At 45.5% G+C, this 13,344-nt stretch overlaps 1 protein-coding gene across 1 annotated transcript in view; it reads right to left on the bottom strand.

The window, feature by feature from the left end:
* Positions 1 to 13,344, bottom strand: part of RYK (receptor like tyrosine kinase) — a 62,555-nt gene that overhangs the window by 30,760 nt on the left and 18,451 nt on the right. Inside the window, 4 exon segments of the mRNA XM_066326143.1 lie at positions 1,340 to 1,484; positions 2,136 to 2,192; positions 11,736 to 11,870; positions 12,179 to 12,278. Coding sequence (XP_066182240.1) covers positions 1,340 to 1,484; positions 2,136 to 2,192; positions 11,736 to 11,870; positions 12,179 to 12,278 — 437 coding nt within the window.

A 13,344-nucleotide genomic window follows, 5' to 3' on the forward strand; every position in this document is an offset into this window, starting at 1 on the left:
GCTGATTAAAACCCCTCAACCAATTAGGCACAAAGCAATTGAGGGATGCTGAAGAGTTCATTTTGTTACAATCAATTGAGAAACCACAACAACTCAATGCAGTGCCACCACTAAAGCCACATGGGCTGGGGACACCAGGGGAGAGAATGGCAGGGAGAAAACTGAAAGGAACAGATGAATGGATAAAGAGAAGGATGAAAAGATAAAGCTACTCCATGAGGCGGCAGGCAGCACAGAAGCAGTTCAAGACATCCTTTAGTTCAAGATATCTTTCACAGGGGTGACCACCCACAGGCCGACTGCTCTCTAAGGGATCCAGTTTCACACTGCCTGCTCCTGAACAGTTGCATCTCATGCAGGCTGTTCACACAGCCTCAGCCCACCTGCTTTTCCAGCCTCCCTTTTCCTCAGTGTTTAATCCCCACTCCAATGCCCCTGGACTCATGTTACAAGTCCCTTTTCCATGCATGTGCTACAGTTTTTCCGGATTGGAAATATACTTGGGAGAGGCCAACACTGCCAGTTTTATAACCAAGCAGTTGTAATGCTCAGACTGCACCCTAAGGCCAAAGCAAATGCTGGGAAATCGATCAAAGTAGAGAAAACTGAAATTCAGTCTCCTGCAGATGTCAGCAAAACCCAAATGTTTTCATCCAATCATGTATCATGGAACAGTTTGGGTGGGAAGGGACCTCAAAGCCCATCCAGTCCCACTCCCTGCAATGGGCAGGGACACCTCCCACTAGCCCAGGTTGCTCCAAGCCTCATCCAGCCTGGCCTTGGACACTTCCAGGGTTGGGGCAGCCACAGCTTCTGTGCCAGGGCCTCCCCATCCTCAGAGGGAAGAATTTCTTCTCAATACCCAGTCTAAGGTAAAATAAAGGTAAAAACTCTCTGGCAGTGGGAAGCCATTCCCCCTTGTCTTGGCATTCCAGGCCCTTGTCCAGGAGGCCCTTTAGGCACTAGAATGGGCTCTAAGGTCTCCCTGGAGACTTCTCCAGTATGAACATCCCCAGCTCCCTCAGCCTGCCTTTCCAGCATGCCCAAGTCAATTTTCCCCTCAATCCTGACAATCCCTGCAGATCTGATTCTATCTTAATCTTCCCATTCCACACAAATATACTGGCAAAACCTGAACAATCCACCTCATAAACAGCAGAGCACCTGCAACTGCTGCCTTTCTGCAGCACAGCTCTTATCACAACTCCACACAGTTGTGGAGTTGCTACAGCTTGCCACTGAGAGCAAAAAATGCAAACTACCACAAAGTGCTCATTTTGAGACCTGAAATCTGAGTAAACATGTCCCAAAACCACGCTGGTAAAGCTTGAACACATACCTGTCATCCAACTCTATCCTTTTCATGCTCTGCAGGTGCAAGACAGCCAGGATTATTGCCACCAGGAATATCACAGCACAGCACACGCCTACACTGATATAGAACACCCGGGTCGAAGTGGTGGGAGCTGCATTTACAGGATCAACTGTAACAGATGTGGAAAGTTACTGAACCCTTCTCAAAAAGGAGAAAAAGCAACAAAAATCCCCAAACAAAACCCCCAAGAAATTATATTTTGTTAGGTTGTTACAGCAACACAAGCAGAGGTGCTGGAGGCAGAGAGAGGCAGCAGCCTCAGCCATCCCAAATGTTCAATAAGGCATCCTGGAGAACAACTATCCTGGAAGAGACAGTGAGAGGTAAAGAGAGCACTGAACACTCTTTCCCACTGCTTTCCAACAGCATTTTGGCAAAACTGCTCCCATTTGGGGTATTATGGAGCCACAGTCAGCCAATGACATTTCCAGGTAGAAGGGCAGGAAAGGAAACTACCTCATTCTATTAATTCAATAGTGATAAATTAAAACAGCAAACCAGACAGGTCCTAAGGTCAAGAAAATAGATCAGAGTCATGTATGGAAACCAGAGCCCCTAACATGCCATACAAAAGTTGTTACAAGACTTGGAATAGGGCTTTTTCCTCTTCACCAGTTAAAACAATTAACAAAAACCACTGAAAGACTGGATATAGTACAGACTACCTGAGGACTGTTTTCACAGGGAAAGCTGTGGAATCAAAGCACATATAAAGTTTTTCAGCTTTTACACCCCAAGTTGTACATTCAAGATTACTTACAGATAGTCTTGCTGTTGTTTTTATCAGCTGTTGGAGATTTGACTTCTGGTTCGAGCTCTAAAGAGATAAGAGAAAGCCATTAAGTTTGGAGTATATTTATTATTGCAGCCCTTCACATTGTCTCAGCTATGGAAAAACAGATCTGCTTTTGCAAAGAGAAGAGCTGACTCAAGGACTACACTCATCCCTACATTTCCATTTAAATACCAAACCAGGCAGAATTAAAATCACACTGAAACACACAGGTCAGGTATTTCACCATGGACACACAAGTCCAGCGAGGCAAAGCTTGAACCCACCGAATCCACGTAAAACCCTGCAGCTTTGTCCAAGTCCAAAGCAGCAGAAAGAAGAGGTGCAGAGAATGAGTTTGCTAAGGCACTAAACAAAGACCACACAGAATCAGTTCCTACAGGAGAGAAAATCATCACTGGAATGTTCAGGCAAGACTACTCTCATCTTTTGGAGGAAATCCTGGCTCCAGTCTAATGTTGCTTATCCTAGGAAGGGATGAGAGATGCAATCACAGGCACTGTGCCTTCTCAGCTGACGCCAGTCAGGAGTCAAAGAGTTAAAACAGAAGGATGGAAGAGGTGATGTCCACTGAAATACTCATAAACATGCAAGTGAAGGCAGGAGGACAATACTCAGCTCGTGTGCTGGCAGTCCTTTAGAAAGTGGGTAAATCTTTGCAGTGGTTTAGCATGGATTGTGATTGACAGGTTGGCTGACAAATGGGAGTGTTTCTACGCCTCTGGAAACACAGCCTTAAATCACAAGCTTTCAAGTGACTCTTTCCTGTTCCAGTCATCGAGAAGGTAACATCACCTCGTGGGTCGGGCTGGGCCCCCTGGGGCCAGGCCTGCCAGGCCTCGGTGGGGAGGTCCTGCCTGTGGGACAGCAGCCAGGGCTGGCTGTGTCCCCTCTGTCCCCTCCCATGGAGAGAGGAGGAGGAGGAGTGCAGACCAGCATCTGGCCCTGCATCAGGACCACGGTGGCCGTGCTCTGGGCCTTGGCTGCCAGAGCCTCTGGTCCCAGGGAGGAGAGACTTTTAAGAACTTTTCTCTGGAGCTCCAGGGAGCTGATCCAAGTTTGAGTCGCTTTGGATCTGACCAGGGCTGGAGGAGATTTTGTCCATCAGCGTTCCTGAGCATGCTCCCTCTCCCCCTTCCTCCCATCATCACCTGTGGCCTTGAGCCCACTGAAGAAGGAAAAAACTCTGAGCAAAGACTTTAACTTCCTCCATGGAAGACGAGACAAAAAGATTTGAAATGTAAAGAGAGAGAGCACTGAGAAAAAGTGAAAGAACTGAGAAAGAGTATTTTGAAGATGGGATGGAGGAAGTGGACATTTCTGACTGGACTTCTATAGATGTGAATTATGGGGAAATGGACTGTTTCTGTAATATCCTAATGTTGCTTGGGGGAATGCAAGTTCTAGCCAAAGGGCTGTGTGTATTGATATACATGGGTTTTAACTGAGAATTTTGATTAGAATATGTCCCCGGCTCCTGGGAAAGAATAAGGAAGTCTCTATTTCTTTTGAGAGAGAAGTGAATTTAGAAATGGAAGAAAATCCTTGTTTTGTACCAGAAAAGCATTCTTAAAACAATACCCCAAACATGTGGAAGCCCATAAACAGTGTGGAAAGCTGTCATATGGGTGAGACTGCACAGAATCTGCAAAAATTCCGGGCAACTGCAGATCTCTGAAAGCCACTACATCTTTTTCTTGTGGCATGTTCTCCATAACCCCAGAGAGGCTCCTCTCCCAAGGTGATGTAGGATCGTGTTTAAATGGTGGCAACTGATTGAAAATCATAGTTTTCTCTCTGTAGTGTGTGGGAAAGTGAATAGTTGGGGGGGAGGTGTTTGAATGTCTCAGCAGGTCTCTTTTTTTTTTTTTTCCTCTCTTTTTCTTTAGTGTTGTTGTGGTTTAAAAACAAACCAAGTAAGAGGCTCTAAGTCAGAAATAAAATTTAATGAGAAGAAAAGGAAAATAAAATAGAATAAAATAAAATAAATACAAAAAGAAAAACCAGTGACAGAGTCAGAATACAACCTGATCAGGGTGATGGAAACAGTCCAGACGAGGTGGTCTTCTTGAAACAGAAATCTTGTAGAAAGGTCTGGTAGCTCCGGTCCTCTGGGAATCCAGTGGGAGAGGGCTGCTTCTACTGTCCCAAATCCCAGCTTATATCCAGGTGAGAATGCTTGGCTCTTCCCCATGGGCGGAGCATCTCACAATGGGATGATGAGTCATGGAAGAGAGCCTTAATGGCCCATTAAAGAGAGAGATAACGCCCGGAGGGAGTTATCTCTGAGTCATGCAAAAGGCATTGATGGGCCATTAACTGAAGATGGTGATAGAATACACCCTAAACTACAACCCAGGACAATCCACCCCTTATTCTATTACCATCTACAACATGCCTAAATCAATACATTCTTACAGATGAATGCATATATACATACAGAATGAAACCTTACACACTGCTCTCACTTAAAATTAAGTCTCCCTGTGGTACACAACGGGTTTCTCCATCTTTCTGCATTACCCACCAAGTGTAGCCAGGTCCTTGAGCAAAGACAATCCCATGGACGGGTCTGCCTTTGCCTGAAGTGGGATTAATCCAAACACTCTTTCCTAAAATGCCCTTCATGTGTACCACAGGTACTTTGTCTCCATCCACTGTGTGTAAGGGTTCAGACTGGGCAGGACCACCTCGATTGACAGACCCTCGGGTGTTAACTATCCATGTGGCTTTGGCTAAGTTTAGTTCCCAATTCTTGAAGGTTCCCCCACCAAGTGCCTTCAGGGCAGTCTTTAATAGTCCGTTGCACCGTTCAACTTTCCCGGCAGCTGGTGCATGATAAGGAATGTGGTATATCCATTCAATACCATGTTCTCTAGCCCAGGTGTTTATAAGGTTGTTCTTGAAATGGGTCCCATTGTCCGACTCAATTCTCTCAGGGGTGCCGTGTCTCCAGAGGATTTGTTTTTCAAGGCCCAGGATGGTGTTCCGGGCAGTGGCATGAGGCACAGGATGGGTTTCCAGCCATCCAGTGGTGACTTCCACCATGGTCAGCACATACCGCTTTCCTTGGCGTGTTTGGGGAAGGGTGATATAGTCAATTTGCCAGGCTTCCCCGTACCTGTACTTCAGCCATCGTCCACCATACCACAGAGGCTTCATTCGCTTGGCCTGTTTGATTGCAGCGCAGGTTTCACAGCTGTGGATGACCTGTGAGATGCTGTCCATAGTAAGGTCCACCCCTCGGTCACGGGCCCATCGATATGTTGCATCTCTTCCCTGATGACCAGAGGCATCATGGGCCCAACGAGCTAGGAATAATTCTCCCTTGTGCTGCCAATCTAGATCCACTTGTGATATTTTCACCTTGGCAGCTTTGTCTACCTGCTCGTTGTTGCGATGCTCCTCATTAGCCCGGCTTTTGGGTATATGCGCATCCACATGTCGAACCTTCACGGTCAGCCTCTCTACTCGGGCGGCGATGTCTTGCCAAATGTCAGCGGCCCAGATGGGTTTTCCTCTGCGCTGCCAATTGGCCTTTTTCCAGCGATTCAGCCATCCCCACAGAGCATTAGCTACCATCCATGAGTCAGTGTAGAGATAAAGCCTCGGCCACTTTTCTCGTTCAGCAATTTCCAAAGCCAGCTGGACAGCTTTAAGCTCTGCAACTTGACTCGATCCACCTTGTCCCTCGGTAGCTTGTGCAACTTGTCGTGTGGGGCTCCATGCTGCAGCTTTCCATTTCCGGTTAGCTCCTACAATTCGGCAGGAGCCATCAGTGAACAGAGCATATCGTCTTTCAGTCTCCGGTAGCTCATTATATGGTGGGGCTTCCTCAGCGCGTGTTACTTGCTTTTCTTCTTCTTCTTCTTCAGACGATAATCCAAAAGTTTCACCTTCCGGCCAGTTCGTTATAACTTCCAGAATCCCAGGGCGATTTGGGTTTCCAATGCGGGCGCGCTGTGTAATGAGGGCAATCCATTTGCTCCATGTGGTATCGGTGGCATGATGTGTGGAAGGAACCTTTCCCTTAAACATCCACCCCAGCACTGGCAGTCGGGGTGCCAAAAGCAGCTGTGTTTCAGTGCCAATCACTTCTGAGGCGGCTTGAACTCCTTCATAGGCAGCCAAGATCTCCTTCTCTGTGGGAGTGTAGTTGGCCTCGGAGCCTCTGTAACTTCTGCTCCAGAATCCCAATGGTCGGCCTCGAGTCTCCCCAGGCACCTTCTGCCAAAGGCTCCAAGACAAACCATTGTTTCCAGCTGCGGAGTAAAGCACATTCCTCACATCTGGTCCCGTCCTGACGGGGCCCAGGGCTACTGCATGAGCAATCTCTTGCTTGATCTGAACAAAAGCTTGTTGCTGTTCAGGCCCCCAGTGGAAATCATTCTTCTTGCGGGTCACCAAGTAGAGAGGGCTCACGATCTGACTGTACTCAGGAATGTGCATCCTCCAAAAGCCTATGGCACCTAGGAAAGCTTGTGTTTCCTTTTTGTTGGTAGGTGCGGACATGGCTGTGATCTTGTTGATTATCTCTGTGGGGATTTGGCGACGACCATCCTGCCATTTGACCCCCAAGAACTGGATTTCTTGAGCTGGTCCCTTAACCTTGCTTCTTTTAATGGCAAAACCAGCTTTCAGCAGAATTTGGATAATTTCTTCTCCTTTCTTGAAGACCTCCTCTGGTGTATTCCCCCATATGATGATGTCGTCAATGTACTGCAGATGCTCTGGAGCCTCACCCTTTTCCAGTGCAGCCTGGATCAGTCCATGGCAGATGGTGGGGCTGTGTTTCCACCCCTGGGGCAGTCGGTTCCAGGTGTACTGCACGCCCCTCCAGGTGAAGGCAAACTGAGGTCTGCACTCCGCTGCCAAAGGAATGGAGAAGAAGGCGTTGGCGATATCAATGGTTGCATACCACTTTGCTGCTTTGGACTCCAGCTCGTACTGAAGCTCTAACATGTCTGGCACAGCAGCGCTCAGTGGTGGCGTGACTTCATTCAGACCACGATAATCCACCGTCAGTCTCCATTCTCCACTGGACTTACGCACCGGCCAAATCGGGCTGTTGAAAGGTGAACGGGCCTTACTGACCACCCCTTGGCTTTCCAGTTTGCGGATCATCTCATGTATGGGGATCACAGAGTCTCTGTCTGTGCGGTATTGCCGACGGTGTACTGTTGCTGTGGCAATTGGTACTTCTTGTTCTTCTACTTTCAGCAGTCCCACAGCAGAGGGGTCATCTGAGAGACCAGGCAAGGTATTCAATTGTCTGATGCCTTCTTTCATCACTGCGGCTATCCCAAAAGCCCAACGATATCCTTTTGGATCTTTGAAATATCCATTCCTGAGATAGTCTATGCCGAGGATGCATGGGGCCTCTGGGCCAGTTGCGATGGGGTGTTTCTGCCACTCCTTCCCAGTTAAACTCACTTCGGCCTCTAATACAGACAGTTCCTGGGACCCTCCTGTTACTCCTGTAATAGAAATGGATTCTCTTCCTACATTCCTTGATGGCATCATGGTACATTGGGCCCCAGTGTCAACCAATGCCGTATATCTTTGTGGGTCAGATGTGCCAGGCCATCGGATCCACACAGTCCAGTAGATCCGATTGTCCCTTTCCTCTTCCTGGCTAGAGGCAGGGCCCCCCTATTCCTGGTCATCGCATACGTTGTTCTCTTCCTGTAAATGAGTTGCTGAGGTTCCTTCAAGAGGATCAGTCATATCATCATTCCTGTAACGTCTGGAGTTCTGTGCACGAGAGACCGGAGCAACACTGATTCTAGATGAGCTTTTTGTTGTAGGCATTTCTCTTTTCAGTTCACGTACCCGGGCTGCTAAGGAGGAGGTAGGTTTTCCATCCCACTTCTTCATATCTTCTCCATGCTCCCGAAGAAAAGACCAAAGGTTACCTCGGGGTGTGTATCCTCTCTCCCTGGCTGGGGGACGCCTGCTCCTAATCGCAGAGACTCTCGTCGGCTCTGGTGAAATATCGTAAATTTCTTCCTTAAGTTCTTTTTTCAGTTTCTGATGGCCTTCTTCAATTAAGTTCCTGACTTGCTCAGCCAGTCTTGTTTCCACAGATGAGACATGGGCACGAACTGGGGCGGTGACAGTGTCCTCGTAAATCCTTAGTTTATTAGCCAGGACACCCACCTTGTCCTCACCTTCTCTCCATTGCAGTGTTGCCAGGTAACGCGAGTACATTTCTGGTCCAAGCCGTGCAAATCTCAACCACATCCGTGATGTGCACTGGACATCATCTGGGCTCTTAGGAAATCTCTCATCTTCTGCAAAAATGATCTCCAGCACAGCCAATTCCCTTAGGCATCGGATACCTTGTTCTATTGTGTTCCATTTTCCTTGGTGCACTAGGAGGTCTTCTTTACAAAGGTATCTGTCTTTCACACTTGTTAGCAGTCGCTGCCAGAGGCTGAGAGTTTCTTGGGTTTTTCCAATTCCCTGGTCAATGACCACATCGCGGGACAGTGATCCCAGTTGCCTGGCCTCAGTTCCATCCAGAATGGTGTCATTGGCTGCAGCATCCCAGATGCGGAGCAGCCAGGTGAGGATGGACTCGTTGGTCTGGCGGGTGAATTCCCTTCGCAGGTCACGCAGCTCACCCAGAGATAGAGAGCGGGTGATGATCTCTGTCTCTGTCTCTTCAGCTGAGTGCGAAGGTCCTGCTCCATCCTCGTCAGTCGCTATGCGGACTGATTTGCTCCTTGATTTCTTCTTCTGAGTGGTGGCAACTGCTACTGGTTTAGGCTGTTCCGGTTCAGTGACGGTTTGTGTGGAGATGCTGACAGCACTTTTGGTTCCTTTTTCCTCTGTGAGAGTCTGTGTAGTCGTCGATGTTATTGCTTTGCTTCTTTTTACCTCTTCTACTTCTTTAAGAACATGCTCCAACACACCATGTAGTGTTTTGATTCTAAGCATGGTGCGGGCCGTACAGAGAAAACCAAGCAAGACTAACAAGAACATCATGCTGTCCTTGGCATCCAGAGGGTACTCAATATTTTCAAAAACTGCTGTGTCCTTCCTGAAAAGCTGGAAAAAATCATTCTTTACTCCTCCCCACAGGGGCTGGGTGAGATTGTTGAGGCTCCAGACGTAGCATCCTAGACTAGAACAAGAATACAAAACTGGGTATATATTCTGAATAATGTTCATTGCCTCAGATTTTATCAAGCAATTGACATAATAGACCAGTAAAGCAATTTTAGTACCATATCCTGGTCTATGCAGGAGCATTAATGCCGGCAGATAGTGCCCCACGTTTGGAAAAATATAGAGAGATAGGTATAAGACACATGTAAGCATGTTGGGCATCATAACAGACAGGTGTCCTCAATAAGATTGTAATTTCTGACTTTTCTTATTGCCTCTGCCGCACGTTGGGCGCCAAAAATATGTTGTGGTTTAAAAACAAACCAAGTAAGAGGCTCTAAGTCAGAAATAAAATTTAATGAGAAGAAAAGGAAAATAAAATAGAATAAAATAAAATAAATACAAAAGAAAAACCAGTGACAGAGTCAGAATACAACCTGATCAGGGTGATGGAAACAGTCCAGACGAGGTGGTCTTCTTGAAACAGAAATCTTGTAGAAAGGTCTGGTAGCTCCGGTCCTCTGGGAATCCAGTGGGAGAGGGCTGCTTCTACTGTCCCAAATCCCAGCTTATATCCAGGTGAGAATGCTTGGCTCTTCCCCATGGGCGGAGCATCTCACAATGGGATGATGAGTCATGGAAGAGAGCCTTAATGGCCCATTAAAGAGAGAGATAACGCCCGGAGGGAGTTATCTCTGAGTCATGCAAAAGGCATTGATGGGCCATTAACTGAAGATGGTGATAGAATACACCCTAAACTACAACCCAGGACAAGTGTATATTAATAAAATCTATCTGTTTTTACTTTTAAGTTGTGCCTGTTTTGCCTTTTTCTCCCAGCGTCCAATCGCCCAGCTGATAAACGAAATTTGACTAATGTCAAACCATGACAATCTTCATTAAGCTTATGCTGGTTACCAAGAGCAGCAGAGCAAACCTGGAGAATGCAGATGTCTCCAGATGAACCTCCCTGAAGATCTACAGGCAGCTGAGGGAATCCCACAGATTTCTGTGGCTGCAGAGGCACAGTCCCACCTGCATATCCTCCTTCCTGCTCTCAGTTGTGTCCAACACAGCACAAAGCCCCTTCCCACTCCGTGGTTAGCCAGTGCAGCTTAGGAAAAAGTAATCCAAGAGAGGAAAAAATCCAAGAATTTTTCTTCTTATCCCTTTTTTGAACTTGAGAAGGAAATATCAGGAATGCCCTCAGCAAAACTACTAGCAAGTTCCTGCATATTCTTAACTTCTGCATTAAATTCAATCAGAAACCCCCACACGCTCTACACCAACCAACACACACCAAAGAAAGCCATTTTTTTTGTTTTTATGAACCTGCAGAAACAAGATCCTTCTGCTGGTTGAAGCAGTGGCTGTCTCACCCCCCAGAGAACTGTGTGGTGCTTGTGGAAAACTTCATTGCACATCCACAGCTCAGTAAGATGTGAATGGATCAGCAGGGCTGACTTCCTCCAGCTGGAGTATTTGAAAAAATACCCAAGAAAACATGAAATAAAGGTAACAATACCAACATTATCAGCCAGACCTCCATTTTACTAGAAGGAGACACACACTTTGAATTAAGAATGGCCATTCTGAAGTCTCAATGCAAGGAACACGGGTATCTCAATGTTATGTGCTACAAGGCATGGTTGCCTCTTCCAGCCACACCTTCCCTGAGCTCATCCTTAGATATTTATGCTCAAGAAAAATTATAAATCCTGCTTTGGAAGACAAATACTATACTTAAAGGCCCAGGTAAGCTGAACAGAAGCAGGAGAAGCATGCAAAGAAAGCAATGGCCGTCCCCAAATCCTGCCTAGGAGTGGGATACCACACAGGCATTTTTAAGAAGGGAACATCTCTTGGGATTCTCCAAAATAATTTTTTTCTGATGCCTACAAAAATGCTAGAAAATTTTAGGAAGCAGCAACAGTAAACAAGAACAATGCAAGAATAAATTATGCTTGCAGATTCCCAAGTGGTAACACAGAAGAGTCAATTTAAGATTTCCAAAACCTGGATTATCTCTCAAGATCGTTTTGTACTTCACATCTAACAGACTAACACCTCCTACACTCACTAAATTTTATCACAATTTATAAAGTAAGTCAATTTTCTTGGTAATTCTCAGAACAATTTGAATTCTTAGAATGCTGCAGTGTTGCAGTTTTGAAGGAACTGTTTTTTTCTTTCCAAACAGAGAGAAAATGCTTTTTGTTATGTATCTATAAAAAGGTCAGTCAGTGCAGCCGAACTCTTGGGCAAAGTTGTTCATTCACCAGCTCCTGCTTTAACCCATTCCTCTCTGAAAGGCAGAATTTTACCTGATTTCTTCTGATCCTCCCCAGAATTCACTCTGTTACTCTGTCCTGGATATACACCATCCCACTTTTCCTTTTTCCTATCACATTTAAACAGTAAAAACTTTTAAATATCTGAAATTTAATCTCTTACTTTTGTAGCACATTTTCCTTCGTTTGAAATTTAAAACTGTGATGTTTTTTGAGGAATTGATTGTTAAGTTGAGCTGCATCAGTATTGTGACGTCGGAGTCAAGTCTGCCGGTGCAGGAGAGTTCGACACGGAACACTGTGAACACAACACAGGGGTTACAGGGGAGTGGGACATCCCCAGACACTGGGATCAGAGAACATTTACAAAAGGGCCTTTTGAAGTTCATTACAAACATCATAAATTATCACATCATAAAGAACTCGATACTAGGAAATGCTATTTTAGTCTTCACGCCTCATCGCTTCAGCTACTAGAGCATTAAAAGACATGGATTTTAAATTAATTTTTGTCAATTTTATTAAGCATTCATGGATTACTAAAACTGCATTTGTGGCTAAATGACCATTTTTCATCCATGAGTTGGGTGGGGGTGGGGAGTTTACCTGAGAGGGTGCGAGGAACTTCTCCTTGTAGAGAAATGTTGGCCTGGGGCAGAGCCATAGCCATGGGATCATGTACCTGAAATCCCAGTTTATATTCAACCTGTAGCAACAGTTGGAAGAGAGAAAACATACCAGAAATCCGTTTAGGAGGATAAAGAAATGCAACATAACTTTTCATAACTCTTTTTGAAATAACTCCTTTTCCTAACTCTTCTTGAAAATAAAAAGCCATACATTATTTTCAAGGAGTGCTGGTAATTTTAGGCATCCATATTTCAAGCTTTTATGTGACATTTTAGGATCAAGACTTTTGTGACAGTTCAAATTAAGAAACCCAAAACAGAAGCTACTCTTAAAATCATTCCTTAAAATTTGGCGCAAAATTTGGAGTGCTTATATTAAAACAATTCCTCTAAAAATCTGATTCAATGATACTTTTAAACTTACTTGTTCAAAAGTCAGTTTGTTAAAGCTGCTATAAAAAATTCCCCCTCCCACAGTCAGTTTTACCAAAAAATTGCTTAGAAATAGTTTTTTCAACTATAGTCAAGATTTTGTTTCCACTTAAGAAGCTGACTCTGCAAACATTCATTCAAATAAAAGTACAGGACCTGCTTGAAGCTATAAGCTCCTGCTGGAAATTCATCCTACCCCTCCACCCTCAGCTGAATTAATTTGTTTGACTTCATCCCAATAGTTAGTGTTTTCTCCCTTTCTAAAACATAATATGGTTCATTTCTGTTATCAATTTATTTTTCAGTCAAGATGCCAAGGGAAGAGACACAACCCAGTTTCTGAGCTCCTCCAGGTCACACTACACCAAGTCAGAAGGGAAGATGCCAAGGGGTGGAATCACAGGAATGGGAAGCAGGGCTACACAAGCTCCAAAATTCTTCCTCAGAATTCACAGCCAGGCCCAAGGAAACACAGGGCAGGGCGAGGGATTTAGGGAGCTCAGCTGAAGCTGTAACAAGGGAATTCCTACTCAAATGACAAGTGACTGAATTGTCACTGTGCACGTAGAATATGGGATCAGGGCTGGCTGACACTCAACCCAACTCCACTGCAGGCCAGAAGTCACTCCTCTTAACAAGTTACACCTCAAAGGCAAGAACAATGGCAGGAGAAATCTTCAGGACCTGAACTGGTGGAGTTGTTCAATGATA

This window comes from Sylvia atricapilla, chromosome 10 (genome assembly GCF_009819655.1).
Source record: "Sylvia atricapilla isolate bSylAtr1 chromosome 10, bSylAtr1.pri, whole genome shotgun sequence".
NCBI classification, from domain to species: domain Eukaryota; kingdom Metazoa; phylum Chordata; class Aves; order Passeriformes; family Sylviidae; genus Sylvia; species Sylvia atricapilla.